This window comes from Camelus ferus, chromosome 3 (genome assembly GCF_009834535.1).
Source record: "Camelus ferus isolate YT-003-E chromosome 3, BCGSAC_Cfer_1.0, whole genome shotgun sequence".
NCBI classification, from domain to species: Eukaryota; Metazoa; Chordata; class Mammalia; order Artiodactyla; family Camelidae; genus Camelus; species Camelus ferus.
The window spans coordinates 105,133,667-105,153,137 of NC_045698.1; the positions used below are offsets into that span (position 1 = coordinate 105,133,667).

At 44.4% G+C, this 19,471-nt stretch overlaps 1 protein-coding gene and 1 long non-coding RNA gene across 20 annotated transcripts in view; one reads left to right on the forward strand and one right to left on the reverse strand.

Annotated features, from left to right (window-relative positions):
- The window catches only part of ABLIM3 (actin binding LIM protein family member 3), a 108,160-nt gene extending 101,045 nt beyond the window's left edge, over positions 1–7,115 (forward strand). For all 4 annotated transcript variants that reach the window (XM_032477066.1, XM_032477065.1, XM_032477067.1 and 1 more), the window contains 5 exons: positions 15–73; positions 1,510–1,570; positions 2,249–2,256; positions 2,767–2,847; positions 5,011–7,115. In XM_032477066.1, the coding sequence (XP_032332957.1) occupies positions 15–73; positions 1,510–1,570; positions 2,249–2,256; positions 2,767–2,847; positions 5,011–5,124 (323 nt within the window). In that variant the 3' untranslated portion in view covers positions 5,125–7,115. The remainder of the gene's footprint in view (positions 1–14; positions 74–1,509; positions 1,571–2,248; positions 2,257–2,766; positions 2,848–5,010) is intronic.
- Positions 1–19,471, reverse strand: part of LOC106728585 — a 94,237-nt gene that overhangs the window by 5,042 nt on the left and 69,724 nt on the right. For 6 of the 16 annotated variants that reach the window (XR_004318800.1, XR_004318809.1, XR_004318804.1 and 3 more), the window contains 6 exons: positions 19,185–19,262; positions 18,186–18,312; positions 10,552–10,597; positions 2,983–7,405; positions 691–798; positions 495–575 (listed from right to left, as the gene is read on the reverse strand). This is a non-coding gene — a long non-coding RNA (uncharacterized LOC106728585). Of the gene's footprint in view, positions 1–494; positions 576–686; positions 799–2,982; positions 7,406–10,551; positions 10,598–18,185; positions 18,313–19,184; positions 19,263–19,375; positions 19,462–19,471 lie in introns of all 16 variants that reach the window. The other 10 variants (XR_004318798.1, XR_004318799.1, XR_004318805.1 and 7 more) reach the window with 8 other exon arrangements.

Here is a 19,471-nt window from a genome sequence, read left to right on the forward strand (position 1 = left end):
CTCCTTCTTTTCAGATCCCCTCCTCTCCAAATCTGCCTCCCTGCCTGCCTACAGAAGAAATGGGCTGCACAGGGTAAGAGGGGCTGTGCTGGGGGGCACTGTCCTCCAGAGGCTCACAATTCCAGCACTAGCTTATGACTGATGACTTGTGGGTGAAAGCTGGGCAGAGGCCTCGGGGTTAGAGGTGCACTAACAAAAGAACCCCGAGGCCACGACTGCCGTCCTCCCTGTGAGCCCCTCCTGGGAGGGGCTCGGAGCACCTGGTACTTCTGGCACCACGACTGTGTGCCCAGCCCTTTACAGGCACTCACTCACTGTAACCCTGCAAGGTTGTTACTATTTTTATTAACCCTATTTTGTGATGAAGAAATGGAGGCACAGAGAAGTAGGTGCAGTGACCTGCTTAAGCTCTCATTCCTAGTAAGTGCAGAGGCAGGATGTGAGCTCTGGCCAGCTGCCCCCACAGCCCACACCTGACTGCCGGTTCCACTCACCTGCCAAGGCTTGGAGCCTTCTGAGCTGTTTGATGGCCTGTGGCATAAGACCCCCATGGAAGCTGTGAGTTGGTTTAAGGACTGGATGGGAAAGAAAAATATGTCTTGTTGGAAAAAGAAGAAGCTATGTGGCTAGACAAGTGATGGGGTGAAGGGCAGGCACACTGAGATAGACGTTTATTTACTGAGTACCTACTAAGTGCCAGGCACTGTTCTGGGTGCTGAGCGTCCTGCAGTGAATAAATCTGCTCCCGTATTCATGTTCCAGCTCCTCCCGTTAAAAACCTGTCATGTAGAGGAGACACTGCAGAGGAACAGAAGTGGCAGACTTGTTAAGAGACAGTATTAGTGTTGAGCACACGAAAGGGATCAGCGCTCCACGAGAGCGCAATGGCTGGTGTGAACGTCCTGCGTCCGCCCCCGCCGAGGAGCACACAGGCCCTGTGCCCCACACACCCAGGGCCTAGACGTGCGCTCATGAACAGGTGTTTACTGAAAGCCTGTTATGTACGCCGGGCACTGCTCTGGGTGCTTGGAGTACCTCAATGACCAAACAAAACAAGGACCTTTGGAGCTTAAATTCTTGCAGGGAGAAACAGAAAGCAAGTAGTAAATAGCATACAAGTCAGCTTACACAGAAGGTAGAAAGTGCTGGGGAAGAAAGGGAGGAAACTGAGCAGGATAAGAGGGACTGGGAGTCGAGGGAGGGGCGACTTACAGTTTCAGACAGGGTTGTCAAGACAGATCTCAGAAAAAAGGGGGGATACTTGAGTAATGAAAGAAAGCATGAGCTGTAACTCACCAATAAATGAACATTTATTGAGTACCTACTGTGTGCAAGGCCTAGGCACTAGGGGTATGGAAGTAAATAAATATCCCCCAACCTGAGACGGAGGCTTCTGAGAGGGCCCCGTGTCCCACCAGGCCCAGTCCATTTTCTGGAGACACATGAGTGCTTGAGGGAGGCAGAGGTGGGCCTGCCTCAGAACAACCCTGGTTTCTGTCTCCCCTGCAGACACCCAGCGCTGACTTGTTCCACTATGACAGCATGAACGCCGTCAACTGGGGCATGCGAGGTGAGTGCCGGCCTCTCCTGGGGCTTCAGAGGGCCCTTGTTATGATGCACTGCTCATAACTGCGGGTGACCAGCAAACGACACTGGCCTCAAGCTGGGCTTTGTCCAAACTCTGAGTTCCCCTCCCTTTCACTTCCTGTTCCCTCCCTTTCCCTTGCTCTTCCCTCGTCCTCTCAAGTCCCTGGCCTTGGGTGATCTCCAGGCCATCTGTCCCATCTGGGTTCCCAGCGTCATCACAGAGGGCTGTTCTCCCAGGACTGCTGAGCTAGAGCTGCCTGCCAGCCTTGGGTGGAGGGAAATACTCATAGCCAGATGCACTGTGTTCCCAGCAAAAATTCCATGAGCTTCATGCTCTCTGCCAGTGATGCTCTCCCACCAGCCTCCACCAGCTCCTACAAGCAGGCTCAGGCAGGAAAGCGGGCCCACGTCAAACCCTGGAGGACTCCCTCCAGACGATGAAGGGTCTCACCCATGTGTTTCACAGCTAAGTATCTCAAAAGTCATATTGCCCCTAAAAATACATCTCTGGTTCAGCCCAATCCCTTTCTCTATTGTGTTCATACCAGCCTTGATTTGGGGTGAATTCATTAAGGACAGGGTCTCTGTGACAGAGGCCAGTGTAGTGACACAAAGCAAAGACTGATGGTTTCTACTGTGTGTGTCTCTTCTCTCTCTACAGAGTACAAGGTAAAGAAGATACATAGACCCTGAGTGTCTCTGGGACCAGCAGAAAGATGACAGCCCTATCCAGGCAGGGAAGGGAATATCCATAAATAACCCCAAGTGTCCTCTCAAGACTAGCATTTCCAGTCCCTCCTTGGCCTACTTTCCCTAAATTCTGCCCTACGTCTCTTGCTTCCTGAAATCAGACAGTTTCCCCCCGGGCCTCAGAGACTTTCTGGAGGCTTGTCAATCACAGATACGAGACATTTACATTCAGGCACCCCTGTGCTCACATTAAGGCCAGAAGCCACAAAGTAATCCCTGGCAGTATTCGAGGACTCTGGCACCTTGTGTTTTGGGAGAAGGTACCTTGGGGCTGCCAGGAAACCCCAAAGAGGACAAACTCAGCCCTTCCTCCAGACTTCAACCTCTGGCCATTTCTGGATAGAGGAGGGGGCCCAGACATGAAATACGTCTGAAGAGACAAGCCCACCACTGTCACCCAACCAGCAAACACCCCCCCTCTCTCTTCAGATCTACCCTTATGAACTGCTGCTGGTGACCACAAGAGGAAGAAACCGACTGCCCAAGGATGTGGACCGGACACGTCTAGAGGTAAGTTTAGAGAACTGAGCGTGAGCCTCTGGGTTTGAAGCAATTCCAGAAATTGCCTAATCTAACCCAGCTTGGGAGGGGCAGGCAGAATGGCATTAAGGTCATGCAGCTTATTGAAAAAGCAGAGACTCCAACCTGGTTTCCTTAGTCCAAGACTGTTCCATGATGTTCCATGCAGCCTCCTCAATTCAGTTAGCTTCTGTGGTGCACAGCTACAGTGTGTCCCCATCAGGGGCTGATGCTTCTGCGACATAAGAGAGCTAGATTTGGTTCCCGCCCTCAAGGGCCCTGCAGTCTGACTGATAAGTAGGAACGGAGCATTAGTTTTATGCAGGACTGTATAGAAAACCAGTACCTGTGGTGGGGGAAGGATGGGGACAGCGCTGTGTAGCGTAAACACATAAGCAAGTCTGGAGCCAGACTCCCTAGCTTCCAGCCATGATGCTGCATCCCTAGGGAGAACGGCTTGGCCATGTGACAACCTCACCAAGCAGTTCTCTCCTCTGTAAAGCGGGTGATTGTCATGCTTCCCCCAAGCTGCCAAATGACATACATGAGACAATACACATAGAGCCCTTGACCCAGAGCCTGGCAGTGTGCTGAATAGAAAGTTCTCCAGGAATGTTTCATTGCTGTTATTCAGAGAAGACCACAAAGGCTGGGTGGGTTGACACAGGCTTCCAGAAAGAGGAAGGATTTGGATAGATTTTGAAGGGGAGGGGAGGTGGGTTTAGATGGATAAAGAGAGGAAGGAGAGCATCGTGAGCAGTGGGAGCAGCGTAAAGAAGGCACAGAGGCGGCCTGAGCATGGCATTGGGCTCTGGAGCCATCAAGCCCACTTGGGTGGAGTTCTGGTCCCTGGTTACTTGGGTTCCAGGAGCACACCCTGCCCTTTCCACCCTGGTGCCTTTCCCTACAGACACCCTTGCCACCTTGCCAGCCTGCTCACTGCTTGGGGCTGCATTCTAGTGATGCCGGTGCCCCAGAGCCTCCCCCAGGTTGTTGCTCACCTCTTCCGCCAGGCTCCCCCAGCCCTGTGTCCAGAGCGCAGACCTACCACCTTACCCTCTCCTTTGTATCCATCCATTTCCTCTGTGTGACACGTTGTCTGCCATCTACCACAGAGCCTGGACTAGGGGAGGTGTCAGGAGATGTTTGTGGAATTGAATGCAGGCTCATAAGAGAGGAAGCTCAGCAGTTCTTGGGAGAAGCATATCAACCATCCCTGACCTGAGCAGAGGAGGCCTTAGGAAGGGGATGCGAGTGGACCAGGAGGCCAGGAAGCTCTGTGAGTTCTTCCAGCTCTAGCATGCTGGGGTAGCAGTGAAGGAAGCCACCTCCTCCTCCTCCTATTTAGGACCACTGTACACTGGTCAGAGAAGAAAGAGAAGGGGCAAATGTGTAGGGGAAATTTTTTTAACTGAATAGTACCTGAAAGCCTTTATCTCTTGCACAAGCATGTGAAGCCACCGTGTTTGGCAGCAGGGCTGGAAGGTCCGGAGCTGCTGCCCCTTCCTTTCTGACTCCCACAGTGATCATAAGGCACCCTGATGAAGGACCCAGGGTAACCAGGGACATATCTTGGAAATGACTGGCGGGTGGTGCCAGGGTCACTTCTGGTTATGACACTCTCTACATCTATGAGGCAGGACACTGACGTCAGCCAAGCACAATGCCATGAGGATGTGCAGACCAATTAAGGTCTGTGGAAGGTATGACAGCCATGGAGGTATGTCACTTGGATCAGTCTGGAAGAAAGAACTTGCTGTTCAGCTACAAACGTGCAGAGAGCTGATAATGTCCAGTCATTAGTTCCACTTAGGACCTGCTTCATTTTTTCAGCTAAGGGCACATTCCTCCCAGGCAACGCCAGCCAGTTACTGAGCATGATGAGGCTAATTTAAAAGAACAAAGCTCCATCAAAAATAAGGAGTATATTGTGTATGTGTGTTTATATGCAATATATTGTATATGGGAAGTCAAATAGCCAGAATTATACATGAAACTAGGGGTGGGGTGGCAGCGGGCTTCTCAGCACAAGAGACGTGGAAGACAGAAGACGGCCGTTCTGGGTGTAAGTAAGCCGCCTCCCCTCCCCGGGGCCACTCCTGCACCTCACATCCTCAAGTTCTTCCCTCTCTGTCTCCTCCCACCTCCTTTCAGCGCCACCTGTCCCAGGAAGAGTTCTACCAAGTCTTCGGTATGACCATCTCTGAGTTTGACCGGCTGGCCCTCTGGAAGAGGAATGAACTAAAGAAGCAAGCCCGGCTGTTCTAGGCAGAGGCTCTATAAATACATACGCATTTATATAAAGATATATGTAAAAATCTCTATCCTGAAGCTCGGTATAATCCTCTCCTGTGTAACGGGACTCACTGCCTGCCATGAGACTTGCTTTCTGTACCGTCAGGCAAGCCCACATCATCAAGATATTTTTATGCTCCTTACTTTCTCTTTTCTAAGTGCAATGGGGTTTGGGGAAGGGATTTGAGGGGACTCCCATCCTTTTACTGGGGAGCCTTTTTATATTGAAACATCTGTCCTGAGTCCCCCAAGGTCCAACTCTCTTTCCTAAAGGAGGTGCCTGAAGGAGTCTCTCTTCTCCTCGGCTCCCCCCCCCCCCCCCCCCCCGTCTCCAGGGAGGATGCTGACCATGCACTTTTCATACCTTATTGGCCCCAGAGGGGCCCTCCCACGGGAGGATCCAGTGTTCTCCCCAAGTCACTGAGCACCTTTGAGAGCCTGTGAAGAATTTTCTCATCGCCCCTACTAGGACCTCAGTGCTCTCTGGGGGTGACGCAGCTGTGAGTGTGGGCCTCACATCCACTCATTACAGAAGGAAACAGAAGTGCAGAGGGCCTTGGCTTCTCACCTCTTCAGTCCTCCTTCTGCCTTTGATTCTCACCTCTGATCCAAATCTGTGACTCATGGTAGGAAAACAACAAGCACTTCCCTTCCCTACACCATTACTTCCAATGGCCCCTTGCCTGGCCCCCACGTGGAGAACCAGAGGGAGGGAGCAGGAGACAGAGTTGGAGCCGCAGGACCTCTTGGGACCCTCCCTCACTACCCTGACCCTCCTGATCCCACCCCCTTTGGAGGAGAGGCCCATTATCACAGCCTGTATTCTTCAGCCTTACTACAATCTATGTGCCTGACAACTCACCACAGGGCTACTGTTCCCACCACAGCTCCAACCGAACAACTAGACAGACAACCTCTAACACACACACCCCCCCCCAAAGGTAATATAGGCCATGTCCTAAAGAAAGGCTCTTGGTCTATGTCTGCTGGTCCCCGGGCTGGCAGAAAAACCCAACCAGACCCCCACTAGTCCTTGGCTCCCACTGCGAAGTTGGCCATGGTTCATGGAGGAAACTTCTGGAAGAATGGCTGCCTGTGAGATTCCAAAATGGAGCACTGACCACCACCACTCACGGTCATCCTGATTTCCCCAATGGCTGCCTTTCCTGCCTCCTTGCCTTCTGGCACAGGGGTGAGATCTTAACCTTCTCACCTCCTCTAGCCAAACCTGCAACCATGAGTTGGTATGGTTGGTGGGGTCTGTTCCTTCCTGGAGATGCCCTGAGTCAGACCATGGAAGTCATGGAGGAAGGATGAAGAAGTGGAAATGACAATTGTAACTCTCAAGAGGCTGGTGATGTCATGTGGCAAATGTAGAACTGACTTCAACTCAACAAACCCTCACTGAGCACCTGCTGATGCTGAGCACCTGCTGTATACTGAGCACTGAATGGGGGAGGGAGATGGAAATACTGGGATGATCAACATAGGGCCCATTCTGCTGGGCATGCCTAGGAACATGGGTATCATACGGCACATACTCAGACATGATGGATGTGAGGCACAAAGGGATAGGAGAAAGCATGAGAAAGTGTTTGTGACATTACTGAGAAGGCCGATGCAGTTGATGCAGACCAAGGAAAGCTTTCTGGAAGAGACTGCATTCGAGCAAAGTTCAGGAAGGATCTTTGCAAACTGGGAGGAAACTGTAACTTCAAAGGGTGATAGGATGAGGGGCCAGAAGGGAGATCTAATATGCTTTCATTTAAAATGTCAACCCTCTCTGCAACTTCTCTTTTTGGCCAATGTCTTTCAACTGTCCTGACCCCTTTAGAAATGTCCCCAGCCAGACAGTCATTGAAACTGCCTCATTATCACTGGTTTAGAACTTGGCAAGACTGAAGGGCTTTTGTTACTGTTGTTGGGTATTTTTGTTCCCCATAAAAGCACATAACTTCAACTCAGACTTGTGTCCTTCTGTTGTTTCTAGTGTGAGTAGAAATGAGTGATGTGGGAAGAGGCTGAACCATGCACATTTTTCAAAATAAAAGGGTTAGAGAGAAGCCTGCCCTTGGCCTCGGTTTCTCTTTCTGGAAGCAAGTTTGACGAGGTAAGCATTACCCAGATTGTTCCCTGCAGAACATGGGGTCCTGCAGGATGGAGGAGGATATTCCCATAACAACTAAGGTTCTGTGATCAAAAAATAAGAACAGCAAGACCAAGGTGAGCCGGCAACTTCCAAGAGGCAGTGAACCTGGAGGTGGGGAAGCACAGTGAGTGTCAGAGTTCTCATCCTCAGTAAGCCAGAAACTGCCCAACCTCTGCACTGACCTTGTCTGATTCAGTGCTGCAGTTACTGACAAACACAAGAGGGAGGAGGTCAAGATGGGGAGTAGAAGGACATGGAGCTCACCTCCCCACATACACACATCAAAAATATATCTACATGTGGAAAAATTCTCACAGAAAACCAACTGAAAACTGGCATAAGATCTCTTATACAACCAAAGCTGCAAGAAAGATCCCCATGTAACTGGGCAGGACGAAGGAAAAAAAGGCACTGGGAAGGGACCAGCACCCATGAGAAGGAGCTGTGACAGGAAAGGTTCCCTCTCCCTGGAAACCCCCTTCACCAGGTGGGAGGTCAACCAGGACAGATAGGGAGTTGAAGGAGCCTGGTTTCTGCTCATGAGGAGTGTGTGGATGCTGGCTTGCTAGCAATCAAGGCAGAGAGAAAACCAGCACATAATGGCTGCCACATCACCACACGTCTCATCCCAAAAACCTGCTCCAGGCAAGGATGATGCTAGTATGTGCAGCAGCTAGGTGCTGAAACTTGGGCTTCAGCAGATGGACCATGGGAGAGGACCTGGTCTAGCTGAAGACTTGGTCTAGAGAGAGCCCAAGGGGCCTGGAGTGTGACCTGGGCTGCCACTGTTAGCATGTGGAGGGCAGGGCACAGGTCCCGCACAGGAGCCCCAATGTCAGCAGGCAGCATGGGGCATGGGCCCACCATATGAGCCCCACTGTTGGTGGCTCCAATGGCAGCAGGCTTAGTGAGCCTGCATGTGGCAGGGATGAGGCTGACCTCAGAGCTGGTTATCGGGGTTCCCACAGGAAGGGTAGGTCCGAGGGAAGGTCCACCATCAGTGGACTATGTTGGCACACACACCAGGTGGTGTGGCATCACAGACTCACGTGTCCCCAGTGGACAGTGCCTGGGGAGGAGTACACAGCAGTACCTCTCCCAGTGGAAGTGCTCCAGGCCTGCCTACCTCACACTGCAGCTTGGAGCCAGATCTGGGGCAGACCAGCCCTGGAAGAGTTCTATCAAAGAGGCAGCCCAGATTCTAGGCAGCAGCCCAACCACCTTGATTCCTGCAGCCACAACACCCCAGTCTCCAGCAACAGCCTAACACTATGTTTCAGACGAACACAATGGAGAAGGGGGCGTGACCTTGGGCTGCTTCCGGGCAAAACTGAGGACGCCTGCACTGGCAATGCATAGTATCACAGTGACCAGATGGACTTTACTTGCTTCAACACTCACCTCACTGAGGACAGAGCACACACTTACATGCGACAGAGCCTTATTGAATGTGACCCTCGAGCTTCTACTCCAACAACTGGGGATCAAACCTCACTCTTGACAGGGTTCTGACAGCCACAGAACAAAGAGGAGGCCCCACCCAACTTCTAGAGCAGGCTCTGGTCACAACACCAATCACACTCCCTATCAAGGGGGTAACAGGCCAGCACACTCTGAGGAAAGATACAGCAAACATCCATACCAAAAATACTGGACTCACACAGTCTACACAAAGACACTCCCACATAAAAACAGACCTTCAAGACCACAGTAGGTAATTTTTTCTCCTAAATTTACAGAGACAGAGAAATTTAAGTAAAATGAAAAAGCAGAGGAACTACTCCCAATTAAAAGAACAAGAGAAATTTCCTGGAAGAGCAAATAATAAAACAGACCTCTCTAGTCTACTAGATCCCAAGTTCAAAAAAGAGGTAATAAAAATGCTAAATGAATTAAAGATTATCAATAGAAATACAGATCACTCTAACAAGGAACTAGAAACTATAAGAGGAACCAGTGAAAACTAGGCAACTCAAATGCCAAGATAAAAAGGCAGATCTTCCAGACAGAAATCAATAAGGTGACAGAGATACTAAATGACACGATAAAACAGCTAGACTAAATTGGTATTGACAGGACACTACATCCAAGAAAAGCAAAATACACATTCTTTTCATGTATGCATGGAACATTCTTTAGGATAGACCACATACTAGGACACAAAACAAGGCTCAACAAATTTAAAGCATCTTCTCTGACCACAACATTATGAAACTAGAAATTAACCACAGAAAGAGAAACAGGGAAAAAAAGACCACATGGAGACTAAACAACATACTACTTAAAAAAAAAAAAAAAGTCAATGATGAAATCAAATAAGAAATAAGAAAATACCTCGAGATAAATGGCAATGAAACACAGCCTTACAATATCGATGGGATGCAGCAAAAGCTGTTCTAAGAGGGAAGTTCAGAGATATAGAGGCCTTCCTCAAAAAACAAGAAAAATCTGAAATAAATAACATAACCTACCACCTAAAAGAGTTAGAAAAAGACAAAACCCAAAGTCAGCAGAAGGAAGGAAATAATAAAAGATCAGAGGGGAAATAAATAAAATAGAGATAAAAAATAGAACAGATGACTAAAAGCAAGTGCTGGTTTTTTAAAAACGATAAACAAAATCAACAAACCTCTAGGCAGGTTCACCAAGGAAAAAAGAGACAGGACCCAAATAAACAAAATAAGAAATAAAAGAAGTAAATTACAACCAAGACCACAGAAATACAAAAAAAAAAAAAAAAAACTGTAAGAAATTAGTATAAACACTTATATGGCAACACATTGGACAACCTAGAAGAAATGGACATTTCTAGAAATACACAGCCTGCCAAAACTAAGTCAAGAAGAAACAGATAACTTGAAGAGACCAATCACTTGAAGTGAATTAGAATCTGTAATTTAAAAACTCCCTTCAAACAAAAGTCCACGATCAGATGTCTTTACTGGGAAATTCTACAAAATATACAAAGAAGAACTTAGACCTATCCTTCTCAAACTCTTCCAAAAGACTGAAGAGGAGGGAACACTCCCAAAGGCATTCTATGAAGCCACCGTCAACCCAGACCAAAACCAAAACACTACAGAGAAAGAAAATTACAGGCCAGTATCTGATGAATATAGACGCAAAAATCCTCAACAAAGTATAAGAAAACTGAATCCAACAATACATAAAAACGATCATATACCATGATCACGTTGAATTAATTCCAGGATCACAAGGATGGTTCAACATACATGAATCAACAGACTTACCATATGATCCAGCAATCCCACTCCTGGGCGATATCTGGAGGCAACTCTAATTCAGAAAGATAAAGAGACTTCCAGTCAAGATGGCGGAGTGATAGGATCGCGAGCTTGCCTCTCCTCATGACTACAACAAATCCACAACTGAGTGCTAAACAACCATCCAAAAAAAAGACTGGAACCTAGCAAAAAAGATCTTCTGCAACTGGAAACATAAAGAGGGAGGGAACCACAGCAGGATGGTAGGAGGGGCGTGCTCGTGATATAATTGGGCCCCATACCCCCCAGGTGGACAACCCACAAGCTGAAGAATAGTTAAGTCGCAGAGGCCCTCCCACAGGAGTGAGAGCTCTAAGCCCCACGTCAGGCTCCCCAGCTCAGGTTCTGGCACTGGGAAGAAAAGGAGACCCCACGACATCTGGTCTTGAAGGCCAGTGAGGCTTGGTGCCAGGAGTCCCATGGGACTGGGGGAAACAGAGACTCCATTCGTGTGGGAAGCATACACAGAATCTCATGTGCGCCAGGTCCAGTACCAGAGGCAGTGACTTCATAGGAACCTGGGCCAGGCCTGCTTGCTGGATTTGGACGGTCTTCTGGGGACATGGGGGATGGGTGTGGCTCACCCAGGGGACATAAAAGCTGGTGGTGGACATTCTGGGAGTGTTAATCTACATGAGCTTTCCTGGAGGCTGACATCTTGATTGGATCATTAGCACCAAGACCTAGCCCCACCCAATAGCCTGCAGGGAAGCCTCAGGCCAAACAACATAGAGTGGGAACACAGCCCCACCCATCAGACTTCCTAAGCCACAAAGGCCTGTAGACACGGCCCTACCCACCAGAGATCCAGGACCAAGCTTCACCAAGCAGTGGCCAGGCACCTGCTCCTCCTGCCAGGAACCCTGCATAAGCCTCTAGTCCATCCTCATCCACCAGGGGCAGATACTAGAAATAAGAAAACTACAATCCCAAAGCCTGTGGAAGGAATCCACAAACACATAGAAAGACAATATGAGGCGGCAAAGGAATATTTCCCAGGCCAAGGCACAAGATAAAATCCCAGGAGAAGAAGTAAGTGATGAGGAGATAAGCAATTTATCTGAGAAAGAGTTTAAAGTAATGATGGCCAAGATGTTCATAGAAATCAAGAGGAGTATAGATGCACATAGCAAAGTCTTTAGCAACGAGTTGAAAAATATAAAGAATACCCAGAGTTGAAGAACAAAATCACTGAAATGAATAACATGAAGGAACCAAGAATAGACTAAATGAAGCAGAAGAATGGATCGGTGAGCTAGAAGACAGATTAGTGGAAACCACTACTTCAGAAAACAGAAAAAAGAATAAAAAGGAATGAGGATAATTTAAGAGAACTCTGGAACAACATAAAGGGCTCAAATATTCACATTATAGGGGTCCCAGAAAGAGAAGAGAGAGAGAAAGGAGCTGAGAAAATTTCTGGAGAGATAATCACTGAAAACTTCCCCAACTTGGGAAAGGAAACAGTCACCCAAGTCCAGGAAGTGCAGAGAGTACCACACAGGTTCAACCCAAAGAAGAACACACCAAGGCATATAGTCATCAAATTGACAAAAATTAAGGATAAAGAGAAAATATTAAAATCAGCAAGAAAAAAGCAACAAATAACATACAAGGGAACTCCCATAAGGTTATTAGCTGCTTTTTCAGCAGAAACTCTACAGGCCAGAAGGGAGTGGCACAATATATTTAAAGTGATGCAAGGGGAAAACTTACAACCAAGTATACTTTATCCAGCAAAGCTCTCGTTCAGACTTGATGGAGAAATCAAAAACTTCACAGATAAACAAAAGCTAAAAGATTTCAGCACCACCAAACCAGCTTTACAACAAATCTTAAAGGAACTTCTCTAGTCATCAAACCATAAGAAAAGAGAACAAAAAGAAGAAAGAAAGGAAAGAAAAAAAAAAAAGACCTACAAAAGATTGCTTTGGCTGTTTGGGGTCTTTTGTGGTCCTTATAAACTTTGGAATTGTTTGTTCTAGTTCTGTGAGGAATGTCGTGAGTATTTTGATGGGAGTTGTGCTGGATCTGTGGATTGCTTTGGGTAGTGTGGCCATTTTAATAGTGTTGATTCTTCCAATCCAAAAGCACAAGAAATCTTTCCATTTCTTTGTGTCATTTTGGTTTTCAGAATATAGGTAACCTTCTTGGTTAAGTTTATTTCTAGGTATTTTGTTGTTTTTGATGTATTGGAAATGTTTATGTAGGTTATAAAATTCTGGTTTTTGAAGTGAAAAAAAGTGAATAAAGGGCCACAAATGGCAAAGTATCCTTCTTTCTTATGGTGAGTTGTATTCCATTACATATATGTACGCTGCATCTTCATTATCCATTCAACTATTGATGTGCACTTAGGATGCTTCTGTATCTTGGCAATTATAAATAATGTAGCAAGGTGTATATATCTTTTTGAATTAATTTTTATTTTGTGGTTGGCTTTATTCCTTCGATAACTATGAAAGTTTAAAAAGCTAAAGCTCTAAACGTTCTTAGAAACAATGAACAGTACATTTATGTAAATTTAAAAATATATGTGCAGTGAAAAAAATGAGCTATCAAGCCATGAAAGACATGGAAGAAACTTAAAAGACATATTACTAAATAAAAGAAACCAGTCAGAAGAGGCTACAATCTGTACGATTCCAACCAAATGACATTGTGGAAAAGGCACAGCTACAGAAACAATAAGATCATGGTTTCCGGTGGGGGGGAGGGAGGGATGAATAGATGGAGCACAATGGATTTTTAGGATGATGAAATTACCCTGTATGATACTACAGTGGTGGCTACATGTCATTATACATTTGTCAAAGTCCATAGAATGTACAACATCAAGAGTGAACCCTAATGTAAACTATGGAATTTCGTTGATAATAATGTGTCCATGTTGGTTCATTGATTGTACCAAATATGTCACAGTGATGAGGGATGTTGAGTATATGTGGGTGGGGAGGGCTATATGGGAACTCTGTATTTCCTGCTCAATTCTGCTGTAAACCTGTAACTGCTCTAAAAAAAAAAAAAGTCTATTAAAACAAACAAACGAACAAAAGATATCTGCACACCAATGTTCACAGCAGCACCATACACAATAGCCAAGACATGGAAACAACCTAAATGTCCATCGACAGATGACTGGATAAAGAAGTTGTGGTATATTTATATAATGGAATACTACTCGGCCATCAAAAAGAATAGAACCATGCCATTTGCAGCAACATGCATGGACCTAGAGATCATCATTCTAAGTGAAGTAAGCCAGAAAGAAAACGAAAAATACCATATGACATCACTCATATGTGGTATCTTAAAAAAAAAAAAAAAAAGGGACACCATGAACTCATCTACAAAACAGAAACAGACTCGTAGACTTAGGAAACAATCTTAGGGGGAAAGGGGGTGGGAGGGGATAAATTTGGGAATTTGAGATTTACAAATGTTACCCACTATATATAAAAACAAATTTTTTAGAAAAGTTTCTTTTGTATGGCACAAGGAACTATGCTCAATATCTTGCAATAACCTTTAATAGAAAAAAATTTTAAATGAATATATTTATATATATGCATGACTGGGATATCGTGCTGTACACTAGAGATAGACACATTGTAATTGACTGTACTTCAATTAAAAAAAAAACCAATGAGTCAAAAATGAAATTAAAGAAGAAATTAAAAAATACTTTGAGACAAACAATTAAAACACAACCATACAAAATCTATGGGATGCAGCAAAAGCAAAAGTCGTAGGAGGGAAAGTTCATAGCTATACAGGCCTTCCTCAAAAGTAAGAACAATCTCAAGTAAACAACCTAACCTATCACCTAAAAGAATTAGCAAACGAAGAACAAACAAAACCTAGTCAGCAGAAGGAAGGAAATAATAAAGATCAGGGAGGAAATAAGTAAAATAGATATTAAAAAATAGAAAAAAATCAATCAAACCAAGACTGGTTTTCTGAAAGAGTAAACAAAACTGACAAACCTCTTGTCAGGCTCATCTAGAAGAAAAGAGAGAGGACACAAATAAACAAAATAAGAAAGGACAATGGAGAGATTACAACCAATACTGCAGAAATACAAAAAACTGTAAGAGATATATATGGTGTATATGTATATATGTGTGTGTGTGTGTGTGTGTATAAATAAAATACGGAAACAAATTGGACCACCTAGAAGAAATGGACAAGCTTCTGTAAACATACACTCCACCAAGACTGAATCAAGAAGTAGACTACTTGGACATAACGATCACTAGAAATGAAATAGAATCAGCAATAAAAAGTCTCCCTTCAAACAGAAGTCCAGGACCAGATGCCTTCCCTGGAGAATTCCACCAAACATACAAAGAACTCATACTGATCCTTTTCAAACTCTTCCAAAAGTTTAAAAAGGAGGGAATACTCCCAAACTCATTCTGTGAAGCCACCATCACCGTGATACCAAAACCAGACACTACTCCCAAAAAAAAATTACAGGCCAGTATCATTGATGAGCATAGATGTAAAAATCTTCAACAAAATATTAGCAAACAGAATCCAACAACACACTAAAAAAGATCATACACCATGATCAAGTTGGATTCCTCCCAGGGACATAAGGATGATTCAACATATGTAAATCAATCAGTGTGATATATTCCATATCTACAAGAGAAAGAACAAAAATCACATGATCATTTCAGTAGATGCAGGAAAAGAATTTTATAAAATTCAACACCCATTTATGATGAAAGCTCTTACCAAAGTGGGTATAGAGGGAACATAACATAATAAAAGCTATTTATGACACACTGACAGCAAGCATAATACTCAATGGTGAAAAACCAAAGGCCTTCCCACTAAAATTTGGAATACGACAAGGATGCCCACTCTCACCACGTCAAATCAATATAGTTTTGGAGTCCTAGCCACAGCAATCAGACAAGGAAAAGAAATAAACAGGGATCCAAATTGGAAGAGAAGAGGTAAAATTATCACTATATGCAAATGACATGATGCTATATATAGAAAACCTTAAAAGCTCCACACAAAAACTACTAGAGCTGATAAAAGAATTCAGCAAGGTAGCAGGATACAAGATTAACACACAGAAATCTGTTGCACTTCATTCCACTAACAATGAAATATCAGAGAGAGAGAGAGAGTAAAGAAATAATCCCTTTTAAACTCACATCACATTAAAAAACAATAAAATGCTTAGAAAAAAAATCTGACCAAGGAGGGGAAAAACTTACACAAGGAGGACTACAAAATGCTGATTAAGGAAATTAAAGATGACTTGAAAAGAGATCCTATGCTCTTGGACTGGAAAAATAAATACTGGTAACCTGGCCATACTCCTAAAAGCAATCTATAGGTTTAATGCCATCCCTATCAAATTACCCAGGACATTTTTCACCGAACAAGAACAAATAATCCTAAATTTTACATGGAATCACAAAAGACCCAGAATTGCCAAAGCAATACTGAAGGAAAAGAACAAAACTGGAGGAATAGCCCTCCCAGACTTCAGATAATACTACACAGTTATAGTCATCAACACAGCATGGTACTGGCATAAAAACAGACATATGGATCAATGGAACAGAATAGAGAGCCCAGAAATAAACCCACAGAGTTTTGGTCAATTAATCTTCGACAAAGGAGGTAAGAATATACAATGGAGAAAAGACAGTCTCGTCAGCAAGTCGTGGTGGGAAAACTGGACAGCTGCATGTAATTCAATGAAGTTAGTTAGAACTCTCCCTCATACCATACACAAAAATAAACTTAAAATGGCTCAAAGACTTAAACATAAGATAAGACACTATAAACCTGCTGGAGGAAAACAGGCAAAACATTCTCTGACATAAATCTTAGTAATGTTCTCCTAGGGCAGTCTACCCAGGCAATAGAAATAAAAGCAAAAATAAACAAATTGGACCTAATTAAACTTACAAGCTTTTGCACAGCAAAGGAAACCATAAGTAAAACAAAACATCAACCTATGGTACAGGAGAAAATATCTGCAAGTGATGCAACTGACAAAGGTTTAATTACCAGAATATATAAACAGCTCATACAACTTAATAACCAAAAAACAAACAACAAAGTTCAAAAGTGGGCAGAAGACCTACAACAAGCAATTATCCAGTGAAGACACACAAATGGCCAACAGGCACATGAAAAAATGCTCAATATTGCTAATCATCAGAGAAATGCAAATCAAAACTACCATGACATATATCACCTCACACCAGCCAGAATGGCCATCATTAAAAAGTCCACAAATGATAGATGTGGGAGAGGGTGTGGAGAAAAGGGAACCCTCCTACACTACTCGTGGGAATGCAGTTTGGTGCAGCCATTATGGAAAACAGTATGGAGATTCCTCAAAAGACTAAAAATAGACTTACCATATGATCCAGCAATCCCACTCCTGGGTATATATCCGGAGGAGACTCCAATTCGAAAAGATACATTCACCCCAATATTCATAGCAGCACTATATAACAATAGCCAAGACATGGAAGCAACCTACATGTCCATCGACAGATGACTGGATAAAGAAGCTGTGGTTTATTTATACAATGGAATACTACTCAGAAATTTAAAAAAAAAAAGAATAAAATAATGCCTTCTGCAGCAACAAGGATGAACCTGGAGATCATTACTCTAAGTAAGCCAGAAAGAGAAAGAAAAATATCATATGATATCACTGTAAGTGGAATCTTAAAAAAATAAGAGAGAGAAAAAAAGAGGATACTAATGAACTTATCTACAAAACAGAAACAGACTCGCAGACATAGTCAACAATCTTATGGTTACTGGGGGAAAGGGGGTCGGAAGGGATAAATTTGGGAGTTTGAGATTTGCAAATGTTAACCACTATATATAAAAATAGATAAAAAACAGATTTCTTCTGTATAGCACAGGGAACTATATTCAATATCTTGTAATAACCTTTAATGAAAACGAGTATGAAAACAAACATGTCTATATATATACATGTCTGGGACATTATGCTGTGCATCTGAAGTTGACACATTGTAACTGACCATATACTTCAATAAGAAAAAAAGAAACGTCTCACCAAAGTGGTTACAGAGGGAACATATCTCACCATAATAAAAGCCATTTATGACAAACCCAAAGCCAACATATTTGTATCTGGATCTTTACAGGAGCTAAACCCTAACGCAATCAACTCTTGATCAGTTACGTGTGAATTCACAGTTCAGGGATTATATGTAACAAACCATAAATCCCCTATCAGCACCCCCAATCCATCAATACTCAAAATACCCATCAAAATACTCAACGGTGAAAAGCTGTTGCATTTCTTTACAGTAACAATGAAACAAAGTGAAAAAACAATCCTGTTTAAAATTGCTTCAAAAAATCATAAAATACCTAGGAATAAGCCTAACCAAGAAAGTGAAAGGCCTATACCCTCAGAACTATGCAACATTGATAAAGTAAATGGAAGCGGATTCCAAGAAATGGTAAGTTCCTCATTATTAAGTACCAACAATGTGCCGAGTTCTCTGCTGAGGACTTTGCACCCATCATCTCGTTTAAGCCTCTGTAACAACCCAAGAAGTAGCCATTATTCTTACCTGCGTCTCTCAGAGGAGGGAGCAGCTTTGAAGAGGACACAGAACACCGTGGTGGAACCAGAAGCCAATTCCCGCTTGTCTGACTGGAGAGGTCAGTTTAGTTACTCATCAGTCAGGATGCCTGCAGCTACAAGTAAAGAGGGCCGTCTTACATGTGGCTTAAACAATGAGAACACACACCGTTTTGCACAAGCAGAGCTCCTAGGCTCATGGCCGGCCGATCCAGCAGCTCAGCTATGCGTGTTGGGAGCCCAGCTTCTCTGCATCTCTCCACGCCGCCAGCCTTGCCCAGGTGTTTTGTATCGCTCCACTCCACCACCCTCAGGTGTGACTCCTTATCTTTACAAGACACTGCTGCAGCCCCAGGCATGGAAAAACAGGAAAGAAATTCAAGAAATTTCCATTTGTGTGTTTCTTTTAATCAGAAAAGCCTCCCCAGAAGTCCTCAGTAGGCTTTTCCGCAGGTTTTGCTGGCAGGACTAGGGAATATGCCCTCGCCCTTGCTGCAAAAACAGCGGGTAAATTGAGTAACTGGCATTTTCAGCCTCAAGAGTGGGAGGTGGGTACCCTGCTGACAAAGAGAAACAGAGCAGACAGGGAATGGCCTCTGGGTAAGTGAATTGCAGAGTCTCAGCCACAGCCTCTGTCCTTCTCCTCAGAGAATCACAATGCACATTGCCAAAAGTCCTATGAAGTCCTGCAGTGTCTTTGTTTAATCTAATGTGTCATAAACTAATTTGACACAACTGTTTAAGAAATGTTAGATTTCATGTATTTTATCCATTCTAAGACACATACTTTTTTTTCCCACATTTTGACATCTCTGATGATGAGATATAGCTTAAAAGTAGCTCCTTTCCTGACCTTTAATTCTGTGATTCTTCTAAGTATCATCCCCACCATGGCCCCTCCAGACAGGTGGCTCCAGTGTGCAAAAGGATACTCAACAATGTTCCCTTGCTCCCTGGCTACACACACGCCCAGCAAATATTTACTTACTGAGTATCTGCTGTGAGGCAGGAGCACTGAGAATACAACTGTGTGCAAGGCAGGTGTGAGCTCTCATGTAGTTCTGGTCTAGAAGAGGAAACAGATTGTAAATAAGTGAACAGAAAAAGAGACGAACACAAAGATAACTGCTACAGAGACACAAACAGGGCACTGGAAACAAGGAAAAGACAGAAACTCACTTCATACAGTTACTGAAGGATGACAACGAAGCACTCAAGGGAAAAGTGGAGGTTTTCTAGGCCAGAGAACAGCATCTGCAAAGGCACTGGGGTGGG